Genomic DNA, 26,759 nt, shown 5'->3' on the forward strand with positions numbered 1-26,759 from the left:
TCTCCCAAAGTTCCCCTTGCTCATTTCATTCCTCATACCTGTTTGTCCTGGTTTGTATATGGGTTTGTCTGTCTGGACAAAGACTAGGTTCTCTGCTGTAGTTATATATATTGATTTGCTCTTTGTGAAATGCAGAGTTGCCCCCTCTACCTCCACAGCAATGACCACCCAGGAAGATGGTAATTCTGGAATCTGTAAAACAGAAATGAGCTGAAGAATCTGCCCAGACTTACTTCTGAATTTCTCAGCCATTAGGAGTTTCTGTCTTCCTGGTTAGTCCCTGAGAATTAGTAAGGGACAAAGTCAAGGATAATGCTCCTTGTCTTAAAAGTAGATTATTATGATGTTGTAACATGACAGTAACATGACTGAAGGAGAAAATATTGCAATAAAATGAGCTAATTCTTCAAGCCAGTTATGACTGAAATGGGATGCTTGCATTTTCACAGCAAAATGGTGATATTAAAATAATTATTAAATTTTATTTTTCAAAGGTCAACAACATTATATATTATCTGGCCAGGCACGGTGGCTCATGCCTATAGTCCCCGCACTTCGGGAGGCCAAGGTGGGCAGATTTCTCGAGCCCAGGAGTTCAAGACCAGCCTGGGAACCATAGTGAGACCCCCACCTCTACAGAAAATCAAAAAATCATCCAGGCATGGTGGTGCCTATCTATAGTCCCAGCTACTCAGGAGGCTGAGCTGGGAGGATCACCTGAGCCTGGGAGGTCAAGGCTGCAGTGAGCCGTGATGGCACCACTGCACTCCAGCCTGGGTGCCAGAAAGAGACCCTGTCTCAAAAAAAATTTTTATGTTATTATTTGTGGTAACTACATATGATTAAACAATTAATACCTTAAGTAGTAAAAGATTAAAAGGACAATACATCCACTATCAACCATTGGTGAGATCTTAGATAAGTTATTTGACTTTATAAATCTCAGTGTTTCTATCTGTAATGGTATGAATATTATTTACCTCAGAAGTTTAAGATCAGATTAAATCCTTTCTATAACTACTGTTAAATTTTATGCATGGCACTCTGTTTGTAAATATCATGTAAGCTGTGAGCATATTCAGTAGAACTTCCATTCTTAAAATCTAAATTGAGATTCACTCTGTACTTCTCATTTTTCTTTCATTATGCATTTTTTATTTTCAAAGGATTAGAACCGAAGGTATCAGCTAATGTGCTCTTTCTCTATCCAGCTCCCTTATTTCAAGGATCAGTACTGACCATGAAGGAACTGCAGTAGAAATAGTTCCTCTTCGTCACCAGGTCTGTGAGGAGGGACCTCTTCTGCATTTTGTACATCAGAGTTACTTTCAGTGCCACTGTCTCATTCAGGTGATTAAGGATGATACAGGTCTTTTCAGGAACTCCAGTGCAGAGGTGTGATGGGAGCAGCACTAGGTACTGCCTGTGGAGGGGAGAAGTCCAGATTAACTATGGAGGGGTCAAAAAGACGTCATTATTATGGCCATTTTCTAAATAATCTTTGCTTTTGTCACCAATCATAGAACAGAGACAGATTTTAGCAGGAGTGTATTCTCCAAAGGCCAACCCAAAAGATCTGAGGAACTGAGAAAACCAGAAGTTAAACCCCAGATATGCTTCTCTTCTGTTGTGAAGTACTCACCCACATAATATTAGCAAAGCTGTCAATAGCCATGGGTAGGCACTCCATGAGTTATTATATATTTTGGATAAAAATTTCAAAATTTCAATATGCAAATCAATCAACAAATCAACATTGAAAGCATTAAGAACCTCTCTGCATGCGGTCTTGGGTTTTGCATGGATGATACTACAGATCTCTTTGTTCCAGGAAACTAGGAAAAATATAACATTTAATACATGGGGAGAAGCTGAATTGCTTTTCAGTATGACCTTGGGAGCAGGGCCTTTTCTTTCTTTAGCTCTTTTCTTTTCTTTTCTTTCTTTAGCTCTTTGGTGATGGAGACGAGGCAAGCTGAGCCAGGCGAATCACCAGACATATTGCCATGTACACCCGGAAGAAAATACCACTCTCCTCTCACCAATTGCCTCTCACAATCACCCAGACACACTACATGTGGGGATGCTGTACGTGTACACACTCTTCTCTCTCTTCCTGAGTGTCCCTGTCTACCCAGAAAACTTCTGTTTGCTTCATAACACATATCTCAAAAGTGACTTTCTCTGTGCAGAATTTGGTGAGGCCCTCTCTCTTACATCAGGCCTGATGAAGAGTGGGCATTCTTTGGAAGTATTCTGACAGAATCCTGCAATGTCTGCTTCTGTTTTTCTTCTATAGTTCATTCTCTGTGCACCATCTCTCTACTTTTCCATACTGTGAGGTGTTGAGGGCGGCGTCTGAATTTTGCTAATCTGTAGATTCCCAAGACCTAATGCCAGCTCCTAAAGGTGTGCCAAAGGATTGAGTGAACTGACACACAAATCCTGGCTTGTCTGTAGAGCATACATTCATCTTGGCAATCCCTTATTTGAGGAAAACACAGATACTGAGTCATTTCACAATTGTCACGATGTGCAATCCATTTTATGAATCAATAAAAAAAGTATCCCTTTTTGGGTAGGAATTCTATATTCTTTTTTGGTAAATATTTCATAGATGTTGCTGCCTTATGTCTGTGACTTTCCTGAAATTGGAGGATGTCTCTTTCCACATGAGTAGTAATGACTTGCTGATACTTCCCGGCCCTTTTGACAGCAGAAAATTGTGTAGGGAATTAGGAAATACAGATCAAAGAGATAATAGAACGGGAAAAAAGGAGGACAATTTAATTTTCTGGAAATAATGCTTATGGTTCTGCAGCAGCTGAAGCATCACTGGGAAGGAGCAGGAAAAGCAGGATCAAGACTGGCTGCGGCCAGTTGATTTCCCATCACGGTGCAGAAAGGAAGAGGGCAGAATGGGAGCCTGAGCCCTCGATTCTTTTAACCCTGTTCTTGCTCCAACTCACTGGTTTTTATTTCATCTGATGGGCAGTGAAAGTAAACTGCCAATCATTTATTTTTGTAACATATTAACTACTTCCAGCATAAAAAAACAATTCCAGATCATTTTCATGACCATATGTATTAATTTATCCACTTTCCCAAATTTTCTAAATTCCTGAAAAATAGTAGTTTTAGGCTACCACTAGCTCAGGTCATTAATCAGTTTTAAAACTATTTTCATGAAAATACAAAATAAATTACATGGTTTGATGAAATAAACCAATATTCTTGCAGTTTTAAAAAGAGGTATTAATGTAAATCCATATCCCAAATATGTTTTGGTAGTCTAGGAAGCACAACATACATTCTTCACCCAAGATTCATCCTAACTGCCTCTTCAGTGAAACAAGGAAGTGAAATCTGTCATAGAATTTTAAATAAGACAAGTTTGGGAGCAACCTCTCCATTGCTTGAAAGATTCACTTTTGATTTGTATAAGTATTCTTATATTTATTATTTTAAAAAGGGAAGTTCATTGGGTATAACAACATATGTAATATATAATTACTGTTTCTTAATTCATTCAACATCTAGAATATAAATTCAATTAATTTATTTTATTCTCTAAGAAAATGATCTCTCTCTGATGAACATTCTTATTTAATTTTATCCTGAGTGATAGAAAATATTTTATCAACAGTGATGCATCATCCTATTTGCTTTCCAAAGGGGATTCAGATGTTAGAATTTATTTTTATGGAACACTGAAAATAAGAAAGTTCCCATTGTTAAATTAATAAAACTAGGGCCTTATAAAATTGAAGTCTGGATATTTTGAATAAAGAACTGATTTCAACTATAAAATAAGATGTGAAGAGAAATAGGCACTTCTGAGAATGGGGAATATTTTACTGTGTTCCTTTCTAAATTGGGGCTAGGCAGATCTTGACATACACTTTTCTATATGACCTGAAAGAGTGATGGAGAAGTAAAGATGATGTATGTGACAACCCTTGGTGGACTGCAAAACTGTAGATATGTAAGCTATTAAAATTCCAATGATGATAAACTATGGCTAAAAAAATCGCCAAGTCAAATGGAATAAACTGTAGTAATACATTGTGTTAGCCCTTGTAGTCGACAAATACTTGCTTGGGTGATTGTAAAACTCTTCTGCTTTATTTTGGCTCCATTTGTATGCTGTCTTACTTCCACTCATCTTCCCAGCTCTTCCCACATCCCACCCTCACCCCTAGATTACCATAAACGTGCTTATTCTCTATCAGTTTAATATGGGATAAATTAACCTATAATAAGCAGTGAATGACTTTTAAGAGGTCTCTATATTACTTTTTCCAGGCATGATCATACTTTTTAGATACGTACCAAACCTGTATTTGACCAAATGCTGAATGACTAAACATAAAATCCTTTTTTGTACGTATGAAGCAAAAATTATCATCACAGTTTGAACTTCTGGAATAGAAGAATAAATCTCAAGAATTATCAGAATTTTATCATTTTAATTTTTAATTAAAAATTTTAGTTGATACATTTGAAATATTTGACATTATAGGGTAAACACAATACTTTCTCAGCACTGTCAGCTAAGGCTTCTATACTCTTGGGATCTTCAAACATTTTCCTTGTATTCCTTAAAAGAATTTTATTAAACATGTAATATCTTACATATACTTGACATCTAAAATGTTTCACCATTATCAAGATGATAAGTGTAGTATAATACTGATGTTTAAAAAATAAAATGTAATACCACTTTTTAAATGTATCCGATGAAATGTAGACACTGCAGTGATTTTTTTGGCCACCACCGTTCCTGTGAAACACACATGAACACTTTTTTCACCAACAGGAAATTTTATATCACTCTTGTTTCTTTTTGGTCTTATATTTTCATTCTATTTCCTCAGGTAGTTTTATCCTGGAGTTGCATACTTCAATATATTTTATTGATCGCCCTATTATATGTTTCTGCAACTAAAGATCATCGAAGATTACTATAAAAATATTCTTGAGCCTGTAAAGTTCTAATTAGTAATAAATGTTTTCTAGGTTGCATTATCATTAAAATTATTATCAATATACTATTTATAAAATTATATATCTGCTATAATCTTAATAGATATTAAAAATGAGAACATTTTGTTCAAAAATAATTTTTTAGTGAAATAAATCGTGTATTCCAGCTGGCTCCCTAAGATTGTGTATTCTTGGATGAATATTGCTTATTGCTGGATTAAAACAAGTTTCATCTATTCTCTATTTGTTCTACCCTGCTCTATTTCAATTCTAGAATATTGCTATTCTGTTTTCTATTGTATAGATGTAAGCACTAAGAAAACCTGTCCACATAAAGAGAGAAATAGAAATAGGGGACGTTCTATTATAACAATGTTATCTAATTATTTAGGCTTCCATGTTAAAAGCCAAAGGTCACATTATAACCATTAAAAATTACTTTTAATTATCTATCAGCTGATAAATCCTCTGTAATTTTATTGAAAGCAAAGTGCTAAACCAGGTCAATTGCAACAGGATTTGGAAATCAGCCATTATGATCATTCTTATTCTCGGTTCCTAGAAAGTATTCAATAAAGGCTTAAAAGGACTTATAAACGGCCACCAATCATTACTTTCTTACTTAAAAACACAACTTTTACCAAATATACTCAGAAAGTTTGGAAATTTTGAAATATCATTTATTTTAATATACTTTGTCAATATAAATCCTCATAAAAGGCTTTTATCTGATCAGAACCATAACCTGCACATTTAGCTCATTTCATTTAAAGAAAGTCTCCACCAGTAACCTGATTTGCAAAGCCAGTCCTTATTGTCGAAATAACCAGTCAAACTGGACTTATTTCTAACAGGAAAAAATGTTGCATTATTTTTAATTTCAATAAACTCACTAATATATATTCCCAGGATGACTCTCCTACTTTGCAATTCTAAGATGAAGAGTTGTGCTGAATATTTGTTACCTAGATGAAGTAAGACAACCCTACTTTGATATTTCCTTCCATGCTTTCTGCTTTATTCTTATGGAACTCTCAGGGGGAATACAACATTGACAAGAGTTGGAAAAGAGAAGAGGGGAATTTTAAATGTGAATTGTAATCATTTCTGTCACCTCTACAATATGTATGAGTACTGAAAATTTCAGAACAGGCCAAAAGAATCAATTTCTAACATCATGTTTTTCTTATACCAGAAATTGTTTTAAGACAGATGGGTATATGATACCTACAATGGGCTTATGATGCCTTGATTAAGAGAGTTTGTGCAAAAGAGAATTTGTGCAAATATTAATATTTTGATTTATCTTTTTGTAAGAGACAAGCAAGGCGTTTTTCACTCCAAGATACATCTAAAATACATATTATAACTGAAAGAGAAAATGTATATTAAAATCAACTCATAAGTTATGCCTTGATTATATTACAGCATGATGACAGTGGTTTTATAACATTGCTTACAACAATCGTAAGATTATTGATCATGCACAATTTCAAGGATCCCAGAAATGACATTGACATAAACTGAGGGCAAAGCTGACTGTAACTAAAAGATTTTAGCCAAATGTCAAAGTCAAAGATAAATGTCATAGCGCCCTAACAAATAGTATGTGTTTATCAAAAGCGATAAACCTGGAGATGTCATCACAACAACAAAAACTTTCATGAAAAAGACAATACAAAGGTAAGTTATGACTGTAATTGTAGCATTAAATATAGGGACTAGAAGAGAAGAGATATATGTGAAAACAGTTGACTTTGTCATTGAGAATAGTTTTGATACATTAATTGTATAACAGATTTTTCAAATGATCCAAAATAAAGCTACTTTTGAAAGGAATTCTACAAAAGACATTATTACCTTTGGACATATTTCTAAACCAACTTTATTTTCAAAGGGAAATGTGTTTACGAAGCATTGAGCAACTTTGAGTGGGTTGAGACTGAAAGTATCCTTGCCACTTGAGTATACATTGCGGGAGGCAGAGTTGGAATCATTGGCATATGTGGAAGGAAATTAATGCATGTATTAGCACATAAGGGATGTCAATAGCAATACTTTTCATAAACAAAAAAAGCAGGATTATTGGTTGTAAAATTTATCTACCATGTTAATATGCTGAATAATCCTGTACGTTTTCTATCCTTGTGAATACTTGGGCTGGCAGAGAACAGGCTGGAAAAATCAGGAGATTACAGACTATGTTTCCATCCTTCAAGTATTTCCCTGCATGGATACTGAGACGTAGAACAAATGATAAAAAGAACATGATTAATGTGCTTTTTGTCTTATTAGAAAGACTCACACTTAATATGACACTATATTAATATTCAGAGATCAGGCCAGTGGGCTTGTCAACTGAGCTGTAATTCCACTAGCCTGCTCTAGTCAATACTGCAATGGTGCTTCCTTCCATACATATTATTAAAAACTGCCCTAGTGGCAAAATAATCTTCTACCAGCCCAGTCTTGCTTTTTATATTAGAATTAAAATTTTTATTCATTAAAAACATTATTAGGAGAGTGAAAGGAAAAGTCACAGAGAAGAAAAAGATATTTTCTGTATATATAATTGACAAGTGCTTATACCCAGAATATATTGAAGACTTCCAGAAATAAATTAGAAAAAGACCTAGCACCTTACACAAAACATCCAAATAGCTAATAAATATATGAAAAGGTACTTGGTCTCCAGAGAAATGCGAATTAATACCACAATGAAATCTCTACATATCCTCCAAAATGGTTAAAGTTAAGATTCATAATGCCAAGTTTTAGTGAGGATGTGGAGCAACCGAATCTCTCATCCAATTGTGAAAATGAATCATCATTATCTACTAGAATTCACCATCCACAGGGCCTCTGTCCCAGCAATTTTTACCGCTACATAAATACCCAGGAGAGTGACAGCAAATGTGCAAAAAGTCACGTATAAGAACATTTGCAGTTGCATTATTTGTAATAGCTCTAAATTGAAAACAACTCAAATGTCCCACAACAGGATATGTAAATTGTGGCATATTCATACAATTAAAACTTTATAGTGTTTTTCAATGAAATAGAATAATGTTAACTGCATCAGTGTCAATGAATCCCAAGAATATAGAACTGAGCAAAAGATTCCACATACACACACACAAACACGTATACACAAACACATTACAAATCATATAATTCTATTTACAGAAACACTGGTGTGTTCATTCTAAGTCATCCAGACTAGTCTTCTTTCTTGCTCTTAGTGAATCATCAATGGAAGTTTTGCTCAGGAGAATGAAATGTCCCATACTTGTACATGCAAACACTGGGATCCCCAGTTACCACAACCCCAACCTGATGGGTCTCCTACCTTCACCTCCTCAGCCATACTAAACTCCTTGCTTTTCTTTGGCAGTTGAGAATCTTTCTACTTGACTTGAAGCCTTCACACCTTTTATTATCTTCTGTTGTATTGTTCTTCTGCAGATGTTCTGATAGCTAACTTCCTTACTGCCTTAAACCTTTGCTCATCTATCAGCTTCTCAATGAGGTCTACCCTGATCACAGCATTTAAAATTGCAAAGTCTAACCCCAATCTTATGATACTCTTGATCTTCCTTGCTGTGCCTTTTTAAAAATAACATTTGTCATTTTATGACATGTTATAAAATGAACTTACTTATATTTCTTGTTTATTGCCTGTCTCTCCTCTCTGGAATATAAGGCAGAGATGTCTTGTTTTTCACTGTTTCTTATTATTCGGAAGTATATCCACTAATAACAAGCATTCAATAATTATTTGTTGAATAAATAAATGAAAAGAATTATGTGCCCATGAGAAACAACACTTGCTTTTTCTTTCTTAAAAGTATATAAAAAGACGAATGGATAAATTGAATTGTATGCATATATTTAATATAGAATGAAGCAATAATATTTCAAGGAGAATGAGTTAAGAATAACTTCAGATGATGTGAAGTCAGTCTTTGTACAAGCAATCACATAACAGAGTCAATTATATAGTTTCATCAGCAGATCACAGGGCCTTGTTTCTCTTTTGTTAGTGACATAGATGAATATATATATATATACACACACACACATACACACACATATATATTCTGTATAATCATTAAAAATGTTACTTAATGTAAGAAAGAATGCGGTTCTCATTTACATTCTTCTAGTTTATTATTATTTCCTGAGAAAATATTGCTGGGTTAATTATAAAATGGTGCCTGTGCTGTGTGCTGAAGAGCGCTTTGCTCAGTACTGATGATGCCAAGGCTGCAGTGAGCTAACTTGCATTTTTCTATCAGCTGAGGGTGTGGTGAAAGCTGAGCACAGAAAGATTGTGAGTTAGTTGAGCAAGAGGGTTACATGTCCTGGACCAAAAAGAAAGGCAGACACATAGCCTATCTGCTTTTTTCTCTTTGCTTTCCTGTTCTCCTGCCAGCCTGACCCTTTCTCCTCAGTTAGGACTCCATAGATAGTATTAAAGTAAGAATTTTTCTTTGACCAAGGACCTGCCAACATGGGGCACGTTCACACCAAAACTGTGAAGAAGGTGGCCCGGGTCATCATAGAAAAGTACTACATGTGCCTGGGTAACAATTTCCACACAAATAAGTGTGTGTGTGAGGAGACGGCCATTATCCCCAGCAAGCAGCTCCGCAATAACATAGCAGGCTGTGTCAAGCACCTGATGAAGTGGATGCAGAGGGGCCCACTGAGAGGTATTTCCATTAAGTTGCAGGAGAAGGAGAGAGAAAGGAGAGACAATTATGTTCCCGAGGTCTCAGCCCTGGATCAGGAGATCATTGAAGTAGATCCTGACACTGAGGAAATGCTGAAGCTTTTGGACTTTGGCAGTCTGTCCCACCTGCAGATCACTCAGCCTACAGCTGGGATGAATTTCAAAATGCCTCCGGGGGCTGTTTGATTCTTTCTGCAATGCTGTAATATTTTCAATAAACCTGGGACAACAACAAAAAATGAAGATTTTGTAAGGTCATAAAAATCTATTTTGAGTCCATGTAGCTTTTACCATAGCCAGTGAATGACCAGAGAATCAAAAGCCAACTAAACGTCATTGAAAGTGGTAAACACGTTTACATTTTCATGATTGATTTTGCAATAAAATGAGAGCACATAATAGCAATAATTCATAGTACTATAGCACTCCTTGGAACCTGCCTTTTTGTAGAAAAAAATGTGAATTTGACAGATGTTAGTCTGCAGTTTACTAAGAAGAGAAAATTCATACATTTTTAAGGAACAACTAAGAGGAACAATAATGGTATTATTTTGAGAGGACGGTGCCCATTTTTGAAAATCTAAAAGGGATCTTTCAGTTCCCCAGATGATATATAGGAGCTCCAAGGTAAAGGGAAGGATAGGTGTTGGGAGAAGAAGCAATAGACATGGTTGTATGTGCCCCTCCCAACTAGACCCGAGCATGGGACAACGTACATTATGGTAAGCACTTCTTTTTGGGGTGTGAAAAATTCAGAAACAGAACCATTAAGATAATAAAACTTTAGTTTAAAATAAAATAAACCTGCCTCAAAATAGAATTACTGACATAGATAGATATGGACTGAATGTAGAATGGTAATGAGTTAAAACATCCTACCAAATGGTAAAAGTATTCTTAGGGATAAAAATTTCACAGTTTGCTTTTAAATTGAAAGTTCATCTTTTGGGTGTAGAAGAGAAAAGACTTGGGAAGAGTTAGATACGTGGAAAAAGTGATTAGTGGGTCTCCCTCAAACAGGTGCAGGAATTTGCCATGGGCCAGAACAGAAATAAATCATATATTGCAGTGGAAATCCAAAAATAAAGAAATACATATTTCAAATTGCTGTTTTTGATCGAACATGAATAAAAGCCTGTTATAGACAGACAAGTAAATGCAATTTAACTAAGACTTTTGGAAACAAAATTGCATTAGAGACTATTTCTTACAGGGTCTCTCATTCTTACCAGTAACTTTAACCTTATCAATATATATTTTTTTATTCTGAAGAGTTAGAAAAATATGAAGTATTTCAAAGAAAACACTAAAATTTTCTCAAAATTGCAGAACCATTAAGCCTGTGCTGATTGAATTAACTCCGTTTTAGGTTGGTGAGGCAAGAGGACTTGCCTCTCGGGGACAGCGCCCAGGGGACGGGCATTAGAACATCGGCTGATGTTTCATCTGGTCAGGGAACCATCCAGCGCTTAGTACACCTGGCGCTAATCGGCGGGGATTAATCTCACACCCCGCAGCTGGCGGAAAGCAGCGGGAGGAGGCACCTAGCCCTGGGGTTGAGATTCCAGTTCCTGCGCGCGCAAACCACGCCCCTGTAGATTCTGGCTGCTGCGTGTTCGCGCGCGTCCCGGAGTGCGCATGCGCAGCGGCGGGCGTTATTCCGGCAGCCTTTCCCTGAGGGGACCCGCCAGTTTCAAATTCAGTGGCGTTTGCCCTGATTCCCGGGGCCTGGCTTTCAGCGTAGCAATTCTGCCGGCGAAGAAGGTGAGCGCAGTGCTGTGTGGCAGCAGAGGTCCTTAGGACGAGGAGCAGCGGGACGAGGAAGGGCAGACTGGTGAAATCGCAAACTGGGCGTCTGTTCCGGCGCCGGACCCCTGCTTGCAAAGGTGGGTGGCCCGTCCGGAGCGGGAAAACATTCCGGAAGTGGAGGGCCGGGCCAGCGTGATTGACAAGCGGGAACCCCTGTGTGGGGACGGGGCAGGCCTAGGAAGGTTGTGCCTGCGGTGGAACTGGGCGGTGCGCAGGAGTGGGCATTAACAGCAGCCGCGTGTCTGGGTCTTAGATTTGGCCTAGCTGTGTTGAGCTTTTCATGGATTATGTTGCGTAGATAAGACACTGCAACAGTGAGTGAGCGCTTGTAACCCACCTGTCTCTTACAGAAACTGAGCCCCAGCGATGCTAACTTTAGCAAGGATACAGCTGGGATCCTAAACTTGGCAATCAGAGCCCAGAGCCGATAAAGTTAGCTGCATGAGTCTAGCTTCCCCCAGGGCGGGAATCGAGGCGGAGCAGGGTACAGTACGGAGGCCAGGGATGAGTGCAGTTGACCAGATTGTTGACGGAAGTGTCATAAAAGTGGACTTAAATGCTGATAAGCAGCTGGTTGGGTTCCACACAGGGTGCGAGCTCAGGATGCACGTTGGAGGGGACACAGGGCCAGAGCAAGGTGGGAATGCGGGTATTATGGGCCAGGCCATCCTCCAGCTGGTGGAGCACCGCAGCACTGCAGTGTGTGGCCCTGGCTTAACAGCAGTGCGGAAAAGCTTTTCTCTTGGGGCTGTGGTGCTTTCCAGGTGTGTGAAGTTAAAACATTTTAGGGCCATACGGTAGGTAGTACCTGCCACATAGTTGTCTTGGTCAGCCCCGGCTGCCATGACAAAATACCATAAACTGGGTGACTTAGACACAGAAATGTGTTTTCTCACAGTCCCAGAGGCTTGGGATGTCCAAGATCAATGTGGGGAGGACACAACTGAGCCCACAACAATAGTCTGTACTCGGTAATGAGTGATAATTGGGGACTGAAGAAAATGAACACGTTAAGAACTAATATGTTCCTGAAGTGCTTTCACAACTCTAACCTCGTTTTATGAGCATGAGCTTTGCTGTCCTGGTGTGTGCCTTGGCACTGGGAGGTGATGGTTGTCCTCCACACAGCCAACCTGAAGAGGACTGAACAAGTCACTGCAAATGTTTTTAATAGGGCTTAGTGAATCCGTTATACTCAGATTTATCTAAACCTCTATGATTTAGCCTGTGCTGCTTCTGGAATAATGAGATCCATAATTACCACTGATGGGGAAGTGAAATAATACTTACGTTTCTTCTGTATTGTTTAGTGTTGTCATTCTAGAGTTTGGTCACCAAGTCTGTCTTTTTTATCCCACTTACCCTGGTGGGAGGAAAAGTGAGGAGATAGAAAGTTTCAGGTGGCTTGGGGGTCTGGCAGATGTGGTTCAAATCCTGAGTTCAAGCACTTGCTGAGTGACCTTGGGCAAGTCATATAAGTTTACTGAGTCTCAGTTTCTTTCTCTATAAAATAGAGCTTATAAAAATACCACACAGGGTTGTGGGGTTATCTGAAAACGGTTTGAAACCATTAAAGAACTGGCCATTTAACTAATAGGTATTCGAGTCATGGGACCTCCGTTACCCAGCCTCGGAAGAGAAACCTTTACTTACAGCCCCGATGTCTGGCTGGCTACTCATTCGTTCATCAGATTTTTGTTGAATGCCTATGAGGTGTTGAAGCACCTAGTTCTGAGTCCTGGAGCCAGAGAAGAGCAAGACAGACAAGGTTCCTCTATTTGTGGAACGTATATTCCAGTGAGGAAGAATAAATAGGTTCAGATGGTGCTAAGAGCTATGAATAAATTAAATACAGAGTAATGTAATTTTTAAAAAGTGACTTAGAGCAAGCTAGGTGGTGAGGAGTGGGGGTGGTGTTTGACCACTGTCCAGCGGCCAGACAGCCGGAGAGGCTTCTCTGAGGAGGTGAGCCAAAGCCTGGATATTGAGGAGGACTCCTTCTCCAGGCCAAGGGGAGCAGCAAGTGCAAGGCCCGAGCTGAGTAGATGAGGCTGGGAGCCTGACCAGTCTCAGGCTGAGCAGTGCTCTGTCTTGAGAGGAGCTGCTGGTCAGCTTTTTGTCTTGGGATTCAGAACGAGGAGACATGAAGACTTTTTACTTGGCAGTGGGAGCTGAAGCTGAAAGGTCCAGGGGCTGATGAGGCCACGTGTAAGCGAAAGTTCGGGATAAGCAGAAACCGAGTGCGCTGAGGGAGTGAGATTGTGGCTGTATCCAGCGCCTGGCTGAGCAGGAGAGTGAACCCCGTGGGTGTGTGTTTGCTGGTGACGTTCCTGGAGCTGTCTTGAAGTCCGAGCTGCCTTGCAGCTCTAGTCTGCTTCTGTTTTTGGCCTTTCCCAGATAGTTTCAATTCTTACTCTCAGTTTGTGAACCTCCCTTCAGTGAACCTCCCTTCACTTATGCTGGATATCTCTTGCAACCGGATGAGCTTCACTAAAGCACAGTCATTTGGACCTGGATTCGAATCCCTGGTTTTCCACTTTTTAGCTGTGACTTATTTAATTTCTGTAAGCATCAGTATCCAGTAGCTGTATCCTTATAGTGTTGTACAGATTAAATGAGATAATAAAAGCAAAAGACCACTGTAGAGTGTTTAACACATAGGAGGTACTCAAAAATTTGTTAGGTACCTTTCTTCCCCTCTCCTTCATGTGTTAAAGCTTTTTCAGTACATACCCCTCTCTCAGGATTGAATTGTAAATCATGTTTTTTAATTACCCTTCTTGTAATAATTCCTCTACCTCTGTAGTCATGTTTTTCTTTTTTCATTTTTTCTTGTCCCCAGAATGGCTAACAAAACAGCCAAATACACCTCTGTAAAGACAGAGGGTAAAATAATGCTAGTTCTGTGAGTTCTCTCTTCTTGTGCAAATCCATAAACTGCCACCAATCTGTAGTCATTTTAATTGCCCCTAAACCGAAGAGCATCGTGGCAACTACCTTTCCCTTCGTAGAGTGACACTATCACTAGTCTTATTGAGGCCAAAGTTATAAAGATGGGCTCTCGATCTACTAATATTAGTAAAATGGGTTTGGGACTTACTAACATTTGTGCTTAGAAGAGACAGACCTGGCAAAGAGCTTGGAGAAGTGAGTTCCAAAGAGAGAGGTGTGGGAACCAGGATGGAAGAGTCAGGCCTCCAGATAGCGTTTACTTCTCCTTTCTTCCTTGAATCACTGTCTCAGAGATAATTAGGTTCAGAAGAGGAGAAAAAAAAAGATGACGTCAACGTGGAGCAGAGTTTTTCTTAGACCTTAGCCTAGCAAGGAAAGAGAAATGCCTGGTCTCAGTACTGGGAAGCTGTTTCAGCCAGAGCCTCGTGGCTCAGAGAAATGTAAAGGAATCTAATTTAAAAATCTACTGCCTACTGAATGTTTACTAAGTGCCAGCCCTGTGCTAAATAAACACTTTCCTGACATCTGGAAGAATAGTATACGGCAGATAGTAGGCTAGTAATATTATACCATTATTAAATTATGTATTGAGTGAATGAGTAATGTTATGTAGAGTGAATATTTTATTTATTTATGTATTTTAGTGATGGAGTCTTGCTCTGTTGCCCAGACTGGAGTGCTGTGGTGCGATTATAACTCACCAGCCTTAACTTCTGGGCTCAAGCGATCCTCTTGCCCCAGCCCTCCAAGTAGCTTGGACTACTGGCAGCACCATCATGCCCAGCTAATTTTTTTATTTTTTGTGGAGATGGGGTTTTGCTATGTTGCCCAGGCTTTTCTCAAACTCCTGACCTCAAGCAATTCTCTTGCCTTGGCCTGCTAAAGTGCTGACATTACAGGCATGAACCAGTGAGCCAAGCCACAATAATACTTTATAATAACTGAATGAGTGAATTACATAACCAGTGAATGAAAGCATTATGGCTGCTTTGTATCTGGAGTTACCAGGAGAGGTATTATCTTAGATCAACTTCTCCAGAATCAGATTCTGAGAGAGGGAAAAACGGACAACTGAATTATTAAGGAAGTGCTGCCGGGGGAAACCAATAAGAGAGTGGAGAGAAGCAGGACAGGGGAGGGGAGGAGGCCAAGCATGGGTGCAATCAACTGATTTTGGGCAAAGTCTTCAGACTGACTGGCAGGAAGCTCCGGAGCATAACTTACACTTCACAGTTTGTTCCACTGTAGGAACCAAAGCTGGGCTTTTGTACTCCAGCATCAGGCAGTTATTGGCTCTGGGCATCACCCAACATAGGAATAAAACCCTAGGAACTTGCCAGGAGGCTCCAAAACAGGCCTCTCAGAAAGTTCACAGGTGAAAGCTGTTAGAAGTAAAACACAATGGAGCTGGGGGTGGTTGGAAAGAACCAGAAAAAGGGATCTAAGGGGGAAGCATTGGCCATGCCTGATACAGATGTCACGGGGTAGGTGAAATCGAGACATTCCTTAGGGAACAGAGATGACCAAATGTATAAATTAGGCCTAGAAGATACTGTAGGCAGAGAAAAAATGTTAGTGAAGGCATGTGGGTAGAGAATCAAGAGGATTTAGGGAATAGTCGTAACCCAGCTTTGCTGAAACTTATAACAAATATAGAAAGTCACGTTGAAGGGCTGGGCGCAGTGGCTCACGCCTGTAATCCCAACACTTTGGGAGGCCAAGGCGGATGGATCACGAGGTCAGGAGATCGAGACCATCCTGGCTAACATGGTGAAACCCCATCTCTACTAAACACACAAAAAATTGGCCAGGCATGGTGGCGGGCGCCTGTAGTCCCAGTTATTCGTCGGGAGGCTGAGGCAGGAGAGTGGCGTGAACCCGGGAGGTGGAGCTTGCAGTGAGCCGAGATTGCGCCATTGCACTCCATCCAGCCTGGGTGACAGAGTGAGACTCCATCTCAAAAAAGAAAAAAAAAGGCATGTTGAAAAACGACTTGGAAAGGAGGCTTGGTGCCATATTAGGAAGGCACTTGAATTACAGTTAGTCATAGAGGAGCAGTTTGTGTATAGAGCAGAGAAATAACTTGACTGGGGATGTGTTCCAGGACCCCTTCCAATTTTTCCAGATATTGTTCTTTATTTACACAGGGATGGTAAAGGGGGAAGTGTTGCTACCCATTAGGGAAAGCGACGCTGACTCACTTTCCCTAATGGGAAATTCAGAGAAGTTATTTCATAGATACTGATGTGCAGTTAGGGAACTAAATACATGGTGGGAACATGGTGATGGTAGTCTAAGACAGTATTTCAGCAGAAGACTACAATCTAGCTAGCGACAATCTGAGAACCAAGGCGATCAACAGTGAAAACTGTCAAAAGACAACGAATCATGACCTGGACTTCAGTCCTTACAACAGGATACCTGACAAATTTCATTTCATGTAGTTTAGAAACCTGTTAGAACTAAGCATTCTTTTGTGGTCTCTCAGATCAATCTATCAACTGAGCGCAGTTACGAAGAAGCTTCTGAAGCTTACAGAAGCTGTGCAGATGGTTTCTCTGTTAGTGCCTTTTCCTCCCTCCAAACTGTACTTCATCCTTAAGACATCGACACTTTTAATCCACCTCCTTTCCCCATCTTCTATAGTTATGCTACATTCACTAGACTGTTGCTTAATTTTAATTTCCAGAGCAGGAATCTAATTTTTAGTGCTCCAAAGACCTCGTAGTAATCTAAATCCGAAATCACTTCCGTAAGATAGCATGTGGTTCCTGTTCTCCTTGGTTCATGGTTGAAGCTTCTATTTCTAAGAATGCAACTCCTCTATTTAACCAAGGCAGTGAGAATTTCTACTGCAATCCTTTGACAATCATCCTTGATTGGAAGCACCAGGGAGAAGTAAAGGGCTTCTTGAAAATCAAAGCCGCTGCAGCATTATCATAACTCCCTTATTAGTTCTCACCCCCCAATGTTGACTTATTATTGTCAATTAGGCCAAATATGATTATCCAACTCCCTGCTTTAGTAATAACTACATTTGCATAAGAACAGGATTAATGGGCTGTTCCCTCAAATACGGGTCATAGATAAGAAGATCGTTTGTACCAAATGTTTATGGCAAGGAGTTTCCATGGCACAACAAACTGCATGTGCTTATATATAGAGATGGAAATTGATGTAGCATTTCCGAAAATGATGGCAGCTAAGAGATTATGTGGTTTTATCTTTCCAAGCCAGTGTTTCTAATTGCTGGACATTATCCGGTTCAGTATTCCATTTAAATCAATAGATTCAATGCATGGCTGGCCTATGAGATTTGGGCATTCATAATAAATTTGACTACATAATAAAAATATAGTAATGATGCAACTGGGCTCATTATCAAATGAGCCAAGATATAGAGCATATACCTAGTTTCTTCTGCCCAAATCTTACATCGGTCTTTTCTTTCATTTTCTGCAATTTCATTACTGGTAGTGCCTTTCTTTTCCTTTAAGTCAGTGTTTTGTAGAATATTCAAACATACTTTTTCCAGAAAGTTTCATTTGCATCAAGAAGTTTCAGATCTTTCTTTAAACTTATCTTGAGACCTGGAACTACTAGTCCTCTAAAAAGAGGCCCTGTGTATGGACAGGGAGAGATAGTATGAACCAGAAGGGGACATGAAGGAGTTGTTGTATTTGTTCTTGGCTGGTTTATACAAGATTTAGTGCAGACAGTCATTAGTGACTAGAGCAGAAGCAGCCTCATTTTAATAATTGTTTTTAGAGAAAAATCAAGCAGCTTAGAACAATGAAAATGTGATTTTACTAGGTTCTTGTTCACTAGTTTTTTGAAATAGACCAAGCTGAGTTAAAAAAAAAACTAAAAAAAAAAGACAAATTAAGTAATAAAAACTAAATCTGTTGAACACAGTTGAAGCCATCTGCATTGGAAGTATTACAAATAGCAAACAAAAAGGGATAGTACTCTAGGTTCATTTCTCATTATTAGAATCTCATCCAAATGGTTAACGTCTTCCCATGGCACCTTTGGGTAATATATTCTTCATTTTCTTCCCATGAGGAAATCTCACGAGAAGCTCTACCTCTCTTAATGCTTGAGTTAATGTTGCAGCAGTAGCTTTCTTCAATACCGTCTCAATATTTCATCAAGATTCAATTCCATGAATTTAGAATAACAAGTAGGCCCTTAATTCAACTGTTACATTTCTCAGTTCCAAGAATTCTGGACAAGGTTTATGAATCCTGTTCCTATCTCCAGACACATTATGTTTTATTAGTGAAGGAATGCTGCAATTAGTGGGAAGGAGCACTTAGCAACTTGGGGAGTGGGCAAAGGACCCTATGTACTCATTTTTAAAATTCTCATCAGCCTATTCACATGAGGGCTTCTGGCCTAGGAGTCTTTAATTTCAACTTGTTAGTTTTGAGGTCCTGAGAGAAAACACGAAGAGATGAAAGTCGAACTGTTGACTATAGGTTTAGAGGGGGCAAGAGTGGTAAACATGGAGAGAACTGAGAGGAGATACAGAGAGGTGGAAGGAGAAGGAAGGAGAGGAAACTCTGCAGGGGAAACTTGGGCAAATGTCTACATTTATTTACTTGTCTGATAAGGAAATGGTGGAGTATAGGAATGGCCAATAATCTAAGACAAAAAAAATTAGTGCTAGATACAGAAATCAAAATTGAAGAATTTCAAAAAGAGGCAACCAGCAGTGTAAAACATTGCAACTGTCAGAGTGAAGACTGACCACGAATTTGTTGATAAGGAAGTTATTATTCATCTAAGAGGGCATTTTTATTATGTTGGAGAGACCCAAGGGCAGGGTTGCTTACTGAGACTGCAGGGTGTATGTTGTGAAAGAGAGAGAAGTAAATGAAAATTCTTGAAAACTAGGCAGATGAGTTTCAATATAATCAATAGATATTCAAACTTTCAGTCAGAAATCAGTATTTGTTTGGGTTGTCCTAAATGTGTTTATGTTTCTTTGCTTCATAATAGATTTATAATTAACCTCTTCACTCATCTAGAAAAAAACCCTTGAGTTCATATATTAACATTATTTTTATTTTTATTTCAGTATCCAGTGATCACCCTTCAGGTAAGATAACTAATAGTTGAAGAATTGTTTTCTCATTTTTTGAACATCTCTCCAAACCTCAAAATCAAAAGGCAGCTCACAGGGAAGATTGTCTATTTAAATTGTTGCAGAATTATTAATTTCATGTAGACAGCCTCAAGAGGACAGAAATAGGTTTCCACCCCCACCACCATGTGATTCATATTAGCATGCACCCATTAATACAGACAATAATAATATAGACAACGGGCAAGTATGATTGTATTTAATTTAATGTTTAGTTGTTGAATGTATATACATGTACACTTAATGTTTTATGCACTGGGGATAAAATATGGCTCGCCTTTAAGAAATCAGAGATTGGCACAGAAAATAAATGTAAAAAAATCACAGCTAGCTCTAAAATATACTAAGTGCTGTAATATGCATCTATGTGACCCCAGATAGGAGAGTAACCAATTCTCCTTGGGTGATGTGAGAACACACTCATGTTTTGAATCCTAAGTAAGTTGGAAACCTAAGTAGGAAACACCTTGCTGAAACTTTATAATGAATAAAAGCATCCAGCATGCAAAAATATGCTTTCTTATTCTCAAGATCCAGAAGGCAATCGAATACAACAGTGGGTGAATGAGGAGTCTGTGGGAGGGATTCTACAACTCTCCTTCCAGTTAATCTCAGAGCCCATCCTCGGATGGTATGAAATCACCGTGGAGATGCTCAATGAGAAGAAAACATATCACTCCTTCTCTGTGGAAGAATATGGTAAATAATAGCAATGAAAATATTACCTATTAATAAAAAAATTATAAAATCTTTCCAATTTTGCAAGGGCAGGATTATTAAATAATGAATTTTCAAGTGAGTATCTCTTCCTTTCCTCTTTCCTTGTCCTCTGTTACTATTTTAGGGTTCTCCATCTACTGTGATTTTTATCTCCTAGTTCAGCCCATAATCTTCCTGCAATTCTCTGTTAACCTAGGCTATCTATCTTCCTTTTGTAGTATCTGGATTCTATTTTATATGATAGTTTCTGGGATGTAAAGCACTTCTTATGAGAAGAATGGAATTAACATTAGTCATATGTTAGCCATTAGTCCCTTCATATTTTCTCCTAAAATCTTCATAAAATTTCTATTGTAGTATCTTTATTACTATTTTAAAGATGAAGATATTGAGAAACACTTTCCCAAGTTCAACACCTGAAAAGTGATGAATTTGGAATTCAAAATATGCATTTTTCTATCCAATTCCAAAATCCAGTCTTAGGCACTTCAGCGTCCTCCTCACACTGTTTATTAATGGCAAACATAAGCAAAGGTTGATGGTTTGTAAAGGAGAAACAATTGTTTTGTATGAATGTATTTATGTTAATATGTATTTATGTTAATAATATATAATATACACATTATAATATAATATATATATTTTTTTTTTACTGGCAGTGTTACCCAAATTTCAAATGACTGTGGATGCACCAGAAAATATCTTAGTTGTGGACTCTGAATTCCAAATGAATGTCTGTGCCTTGTAAGTTGAAATTGTACACAATAGAATAATGTATTCATAGAAAGATACTAGAATGGGATAGATGGCTAAAAAGAAGTAAAATATAAATGTGTAGAAGGTAAGGGAAAAAGAAGGTGTGAAATTGTTTTGCTGATTTTATGAATTCTTCCATGCATCTATAATTCTTTTAATGCATGTTATGACACGTGGTTTTATGTAAGAGTTTAAGACAACTGACTACTGTCTTTCTTACATCATAAGACAACATATTGTTTTGCACCAGCCAATACAGTAGCCATGACCACATGTGGTTATTTAAGTTTTAATTAAAACTAAATATTCAGTTGCATTAGCCACATTTCAAGCTGTCACATGTGACTAGTGGCCACTGAATTGGAGAGCATAGACATAAAACATAGAACATTCCATCTCCCAGAAATTTCCATTGGACAATATCTTCTGTTTATGACGATTTCTCAATTCAATCTTTATGTATTACATGATTATAAAAGAAAACTGAAGCCCAAGATGTATCACAGAGAAAACTGCTGTAAGAGTTACAAGTGGCTCTAGGGTAATGGCGGGGCACAGTGTGGAGGATACTAAGGGCAGACAGGGACTTAGGGGCAAATAGTGAGGATTAACGTGTGGCAGGAGTAGCAGTGAAGCAGGTCAGGTTGTTTTCCCCTCTTCTTGTCACTAAGTTAAGCAACATTCACAGAGTTTATGTAACCAGCAAAGAGAGCCAGGGCACAAACATTAAAACTTTGTCTCCTCAGACCTGATGTGTACTACTTTTCCCTGACTCATGTGTACTACTTTTCCTTTTAATTTTGCATAATTAAAAATAAAAAGTGACCTGGTAATTTCTAGTTATTAGGAGAGCTTCATTACAGTAATCTAAAATTCCACGCCAAACTTTAAGGTGAAAGCTTTGCCTGTCCTCCTTCCTGTGTCTCCTTTAGGCTGGAAGTCTTTAAGAGTCAAGAAGAAGCATGGCTAACTTTTTGATGTCACTACCTTGTGCTTCACCTCCAGAGTCGGAAGAATACAGAAAAGGCAGAGACTGAAAAGTCTCATTGTAGTTGGGTCATAGAGGCAGGGAATTGTCAGCATTGCTGGAAAATCCCCTGAGTAACAGAAATCCCCAAAGCCCAAATGTCTAGGTACTTCCCTATCACTGTGGCTGTGTGTTGGCTCCTGTGTCATTTTTACTGGAGAAGTATTGCATAAGCAAAATAAAGCACTCTAGGACAAGCCAGCTGGGAATCCCAAAACATAAGCATGAATCACTAAATGGTTGAAGATTCTAATGACTTGAAATCAAGGTATTAAGCAAACAAAAAAAGAGCAATATATACCTGAGAAAACTGTTGAACATCAATCAGAAAAAGATTTAGAAATAAGTAAAATGTGTATACTCAGATATGAGTCAATAGTGTAACTTAAAAAATAATTAAAGACCTTGGAATTAGGCATATTATTAATTTAAAAATATATGTGTAGAAAGGCTGACTAGAAGGATCGATGATGCTTAAGAGAGAATTAGTAATTTGGAAGATGAAATTGAGAAATTGTCATAAAACGTAGCCCAGAGGAATCTACTGTTATTCCTTACAAGCAATTTTGTTCTTTGCTCTTTCTACCTATTTAAAATTTTTTAAATTATACTTTAAGTTCTAGGGTACATGTGCACAACATGCAGGTTTGTTGCAAATGTATACATGTGCCACGTTGCTGTGCTGCACCCATTAACTTGTCATTTACATTAGGTATATCTCCTAATGCTATCCCTCCCCACTGCCCCCACCCCATGACAGGCCCCAGTGTGGGATGTTCCCCACCCGGTGTCCAAGTGTTCTCATTGTTCAGTTCCCACCTATGAGTGAGAACATGTGGTGTTCGGTTTTCTGTCCTTGCGATAGTTTGCTCAGAATGATGGTATCCAGCTTCATCCATGTCCCTACAAAGGACATGAAGTCATCCATTTTCATGGCTGCATAGTATTCCATGGTGTATATGTCCATCTATCATTGATGGACATTTGGGTTGGTTCCAAGTCTTTGCTGTTGTGAATAGTGCCGCAATAAACATAAGTGCGCATGTGTCTTTATAGCAGCATTTGGGTATATATGCAGTAATGGGATAGCTGGGTCAAATGGTATTTCTAGTTCTAGATCCTTGAGGAGTCACCACACTGTCTTCCACAATGGTTGAACTAGTTTACAGTCACACCAACATTGTAAAAATGTTCCTATTTCTCCACATCCTCTCCAGCACCTGCTGTTTCCTGTCTTTTTAATGATTGCCATTCTAACTGGTGTGAGATGGTATCTCCCTGTGGTTTTGATTTTCATTTCTCTAATGGCCAGTGATGATGAGCATTGTTTCATGTGTCTGTTGGCTGCTTAAATGTTTTCTTTTGAGAAGTGTCTGTTCATATCCTTCGCCCACTTTCTGATGGGGTTGTTTGATTTTTTCTTGTAAATTTGTTTAAGTTCTTCGTAGATTGTGGATATTAGCCCTTTGTGAGATGGGTAGATTGTAAACATTTTCTCCCATTCTATCAGTTGCCTGTTCACTCTGATGGTAGTTTCTTTTGCTGTGCAGAAGCTCTTTAGTTTAATTAGATCCCATTTGTCAATTTTGGCTTTTGTTGCCATTGTTTTTGGTGTTTTAGACATGAAGTCCTTGCCCATGCCTATGTCCTGAATGGTATTGCCTAGGTTTTCTTCTAGGGTTTTTATGGTTTTAGGTCTAACATTTAAGTCTTTAATAATCTGTCTTGAATTAATTTTTGTATAAGGTGTAAGGAAGGGATCCAGTTTCAGCTTTCTACATATGGCTAGCCAGTTTTCCCAGCACCATTTATTAAATAGGGAATCCTTTCCCCATTTCTTGTTTTTGTCAGGTTTGTCAAAGATCAGATGGTTGTAGATGTGTGGTGTTATTTCTGAGGGCTCTGTTCTGTTCCATTGGTCTATATCTCTGTTTAGGTACCAGTACCATGCCGTTTTGGTTACTGTAGCCTTGTAGTATAGTTTGAATCAGGTAGAGTGATGCCTCCAGCTTTGTTCTTTTGGCTTAGGATTGTCTTGGCAATGCAGGCTCTTTTTTGGTTCCATATGAACTTTAAAGTAGCTTTTTCCAATTCTGTGAAGAAAGTCAATGTTAGCTTGATGGGAATAGCATTGTATCTATAAGTTACTTTGGGCAGCATGGCCACTTTCACGATGTTGATTCTTCCTATCCATGAGCATGGATTGTCTTTCCATTTGTTTGTGTCCTCTCTTATTTCCTTGAGCAGTGGTTTGTAGTTCTCCTTGAAGAGGTCCTTCACATCCCTTGGAAGTTGGATTCCTGACTTCAAACTATACCACAAGGCTATTGTAACCAAAACAGCATGGTACTGGTACCAAAACAGAGATATACATCAATGGAACAGAACAGAGCCCTCAGAAATAACGCCGCATATCTACAACTATCTGATCTTTGACAAACCTGAGAAAAACAAGCAATGGCAAAAGGATTCCCTATTTAATAAATGGTGCTGGCAAAACTGGCTAGCCATATGTAGAAAGCTGAAACTGGATCCCTTCCTTACACCTTATACAAAAATCAATTCAAGATGGATTAAAGACTTAAATGTTAGACCTAAAACCATAAAAACCCTAGAAGAAAACCTAGGCATTACCATTCAGGACATAGGCATGGGCAAGGACTTCATGTCTAAAACACCAAAAGCAATTGCAACAAAAGCCAAAATTGACAAAGGGGACCTAATTAAACTAAAGAGCTTCTGCATAGCAAAAGAAACTATAATCAGAGTGAACAGGCAACATATAGAATGGGAGAAAAATTTTGCAATCTATCCATCTGAGAAAGGGCTAATATCCAGAATCTATAAGGAACTTAAATAAATTTACAATAAAAAGCAAACAACCCCATCAAAAAGTGGGCAAAGGATATGAACAGACACTGCTTAAAAGAAGACATTTATGCAGCCAACAAACATATGAAAAAAAGCTCATCATCACTGGTCATTAGAGAAATCCAAATCAAAACCACAATGAGATACCATCTCATGCCAGTTAAAATGGCGATCATTAAAAAATCAGTAAACAACAGGTGCTGGAGAGGATGTGGAGAAATAGGAACACTTTTACACTGTTGGGAGTGTAAATTAGTTCAACCACTGTGGAAGACACAGTGGCCATTCCTCAAAGATCTAGAACCAGAAATAGCATTTGACTCAGCAATTGCATTACTGGGTATATACCCAAAGGATTATAAATCATTCTACTATAAAGACACCTGCACATGTACGTTTATTGCAGCACTATTCACAATAACAAAGACTTGGAACCAACCCAAATGCCCATCAATGTTAGACTGGGTAAAGAAAATGGGGCACATACACACCATGGAATACTAATACTATGCAGCCATAAAAAAGAATGAGTTCATGTCCTTTGCAGGGACGTGGATGAAACTGGAAACCATCATTATCTGCAAACTAACACAGGAACAGAAAACCAAACACCACATGTTCTCACTCAGAAGTAGGAGTTGAACAATGAGAACATATGGGCACAGGGAGGGGAACATCACACACCGGGGCCTGTCGGGGGTTGGGGGCAAGGGGAGGGATAGCATTAAGAGAAATACTTAATGTAGATGATGGGTTGATGGGTGCAGCAAACCACCATAACACACGTATACCTATGTAACAAACCTGCACCTTCTGCACATATATCCCAGAACTTAAAATATAATAATAAAAAAAAATGAACAGTTTTACTTCTTTCCAAAACAAACAAACAAAAAGAAATTACCCCAAAATCTGATGGCTTAAAATGACATTTATAAAAAATAAATAAATAAATATAATTTACATTTTAAAAGTAAAAACCATAAAATATGCTCATAATAGCAGTTTAAAAACAAAAAAACTAAAAGAAGCAAAATGTTATTTTATTTCATTTTTTGTTTTTCAATACTCCATTGCTATCAGTATGCAAAAAAATATTATTTTTAATGAAATAATGACTGATTTTTTTTTGTTTTTTTGTTTACATTGTATTTTAGTGACTTAGATATATAACTTCTACATGCCTATTTCAACCTTTTTAATTAAAATATATTTTTGCCTAAAGCATTCAACTCAATTTTAGTCCATACCATTGTTTTAGATTTCCTCCAGAAAATAAAATTTATGGTAACTAGCTATTTAAATGTTGTTACGGTGCTGGTTTCAGCTACTAAATAAAGGTTTCAAAACCCTATACAGATTAAAAACGACCTTGACCTCTGTAATTGTGGTGTTGTTATATTCTTCTATTAGATATACCTATGGTGAACCTGTGGACGGGAAGGTCCAACTTAGTGTGTGCAGAGAATCTACGGCTTATCATTCATGTGCTCATCTTATCAGTTCACTCTGTAAAAATTTTACCATTCAGGTAAGAGGTATATCAGCAAAATTATAAATAGGTTTGCATTAACTTTTTATCCTCACCTTCCATTTACCTTCCTTCTTGTTTTCCTCTTTACAGTTATAATATATACTTTTATTCTATATTTCTATCCTATTTGTAAATTTTATATTCCTCTTTTGTCATGCTAAGTTTCATTTTCTATTGACTGACAAAAAGCAAATTATAGTATCAGAAACTGAGTAGTAAA

The 26,759-nt window shown here is 38.1% G+C and overlaps 2 protein-coding genes across 3 annotated transcripts in view; both read left to right on the plus strand.

Annotated features, from left to right (window-relative positions):
• Nucleotides 1–9,499: 9,499 nt before the first annotated feature.
• On the plus strand, nucleotides 9,500–9,964 carry LOC107967740 (small ribosomal subunit protein eS17-like). Its single transcript, XM_054663061.2, has one exon. The coding sequence runs from the start codon at nucleotides 9,500–9,502 to the stop codon at nucleotides 9,905–9,907; it is 408 nt and encodes a 135-aa protein (XP_054519036.2). The 3' UTR covers nucleotides 9,908–9,964.
• Nucleotides 9,965–11,350: 1,386 nt separating this feature from the next.
• Nucleotides 11,351–26,759, plus strand: part of LOC107967437 (ovostatin-like) — a 46,811-nt gene continuing 31,402 nt past the window's right edge. Inside the window, exons 1-5 of one of the 2 annotated variants that reach the window (XM_063786297.1) lie at nucleotides 11,351–11,607; nucleotides 19,566–19,586; nucleotides 20,163–20,330; nucleotides 21,011–21,095; nucleotides 26,419–26,536. In XM_063786297.1, the coding sequence (XP_063642367.1) occupies nucleotides 20,282–20,330; nucleotides 21,011–21,095; nucleotides 26,419–26,536 (252 nt within the window). In that variant the 5' untranslated portion in view covers nucleotides 11,351–11,607; nucleotides 19,566–19,586; nucleotides 20,163–20,281. The remainder of the gene's footprint in view (nucleotides 11,608–19,565; nucleotides 19,587–20,162; nucleotides 20,331–21,010; nucleotides 21,096–26,418; nucleotides 26,537–26,759) is intronic. The other variant, XM_063786298.1, reaches the window with a different exon arrangement.

The sequence above is a fragment of the Pan troglodytes genome, chromosome 10 (assembly GCF_028858775.2).
Source record: "Pan troglodytes isolate AG18354 chromosome 10, NHGRI_mPanTro3-v2.0_pri, whole genome shotgun sequence".
Classification (NCBI taxonomy): domain Eukaryota; kingdom Metazoa; phylum Chordata; class Mammalia; order Primates; family Hominidae; genus Pan; species Pan troglodytes.

Bases quoted from the DNA above. Each gene is read 5' to 3' on its own strand.
- LOC107967740 (XM_054663061.2), top strand. From the start codon at position 9,500: ATGGGGCACGTTCACACCAAAACTGTGAAGAAGGTGGCCCGGGTCATC.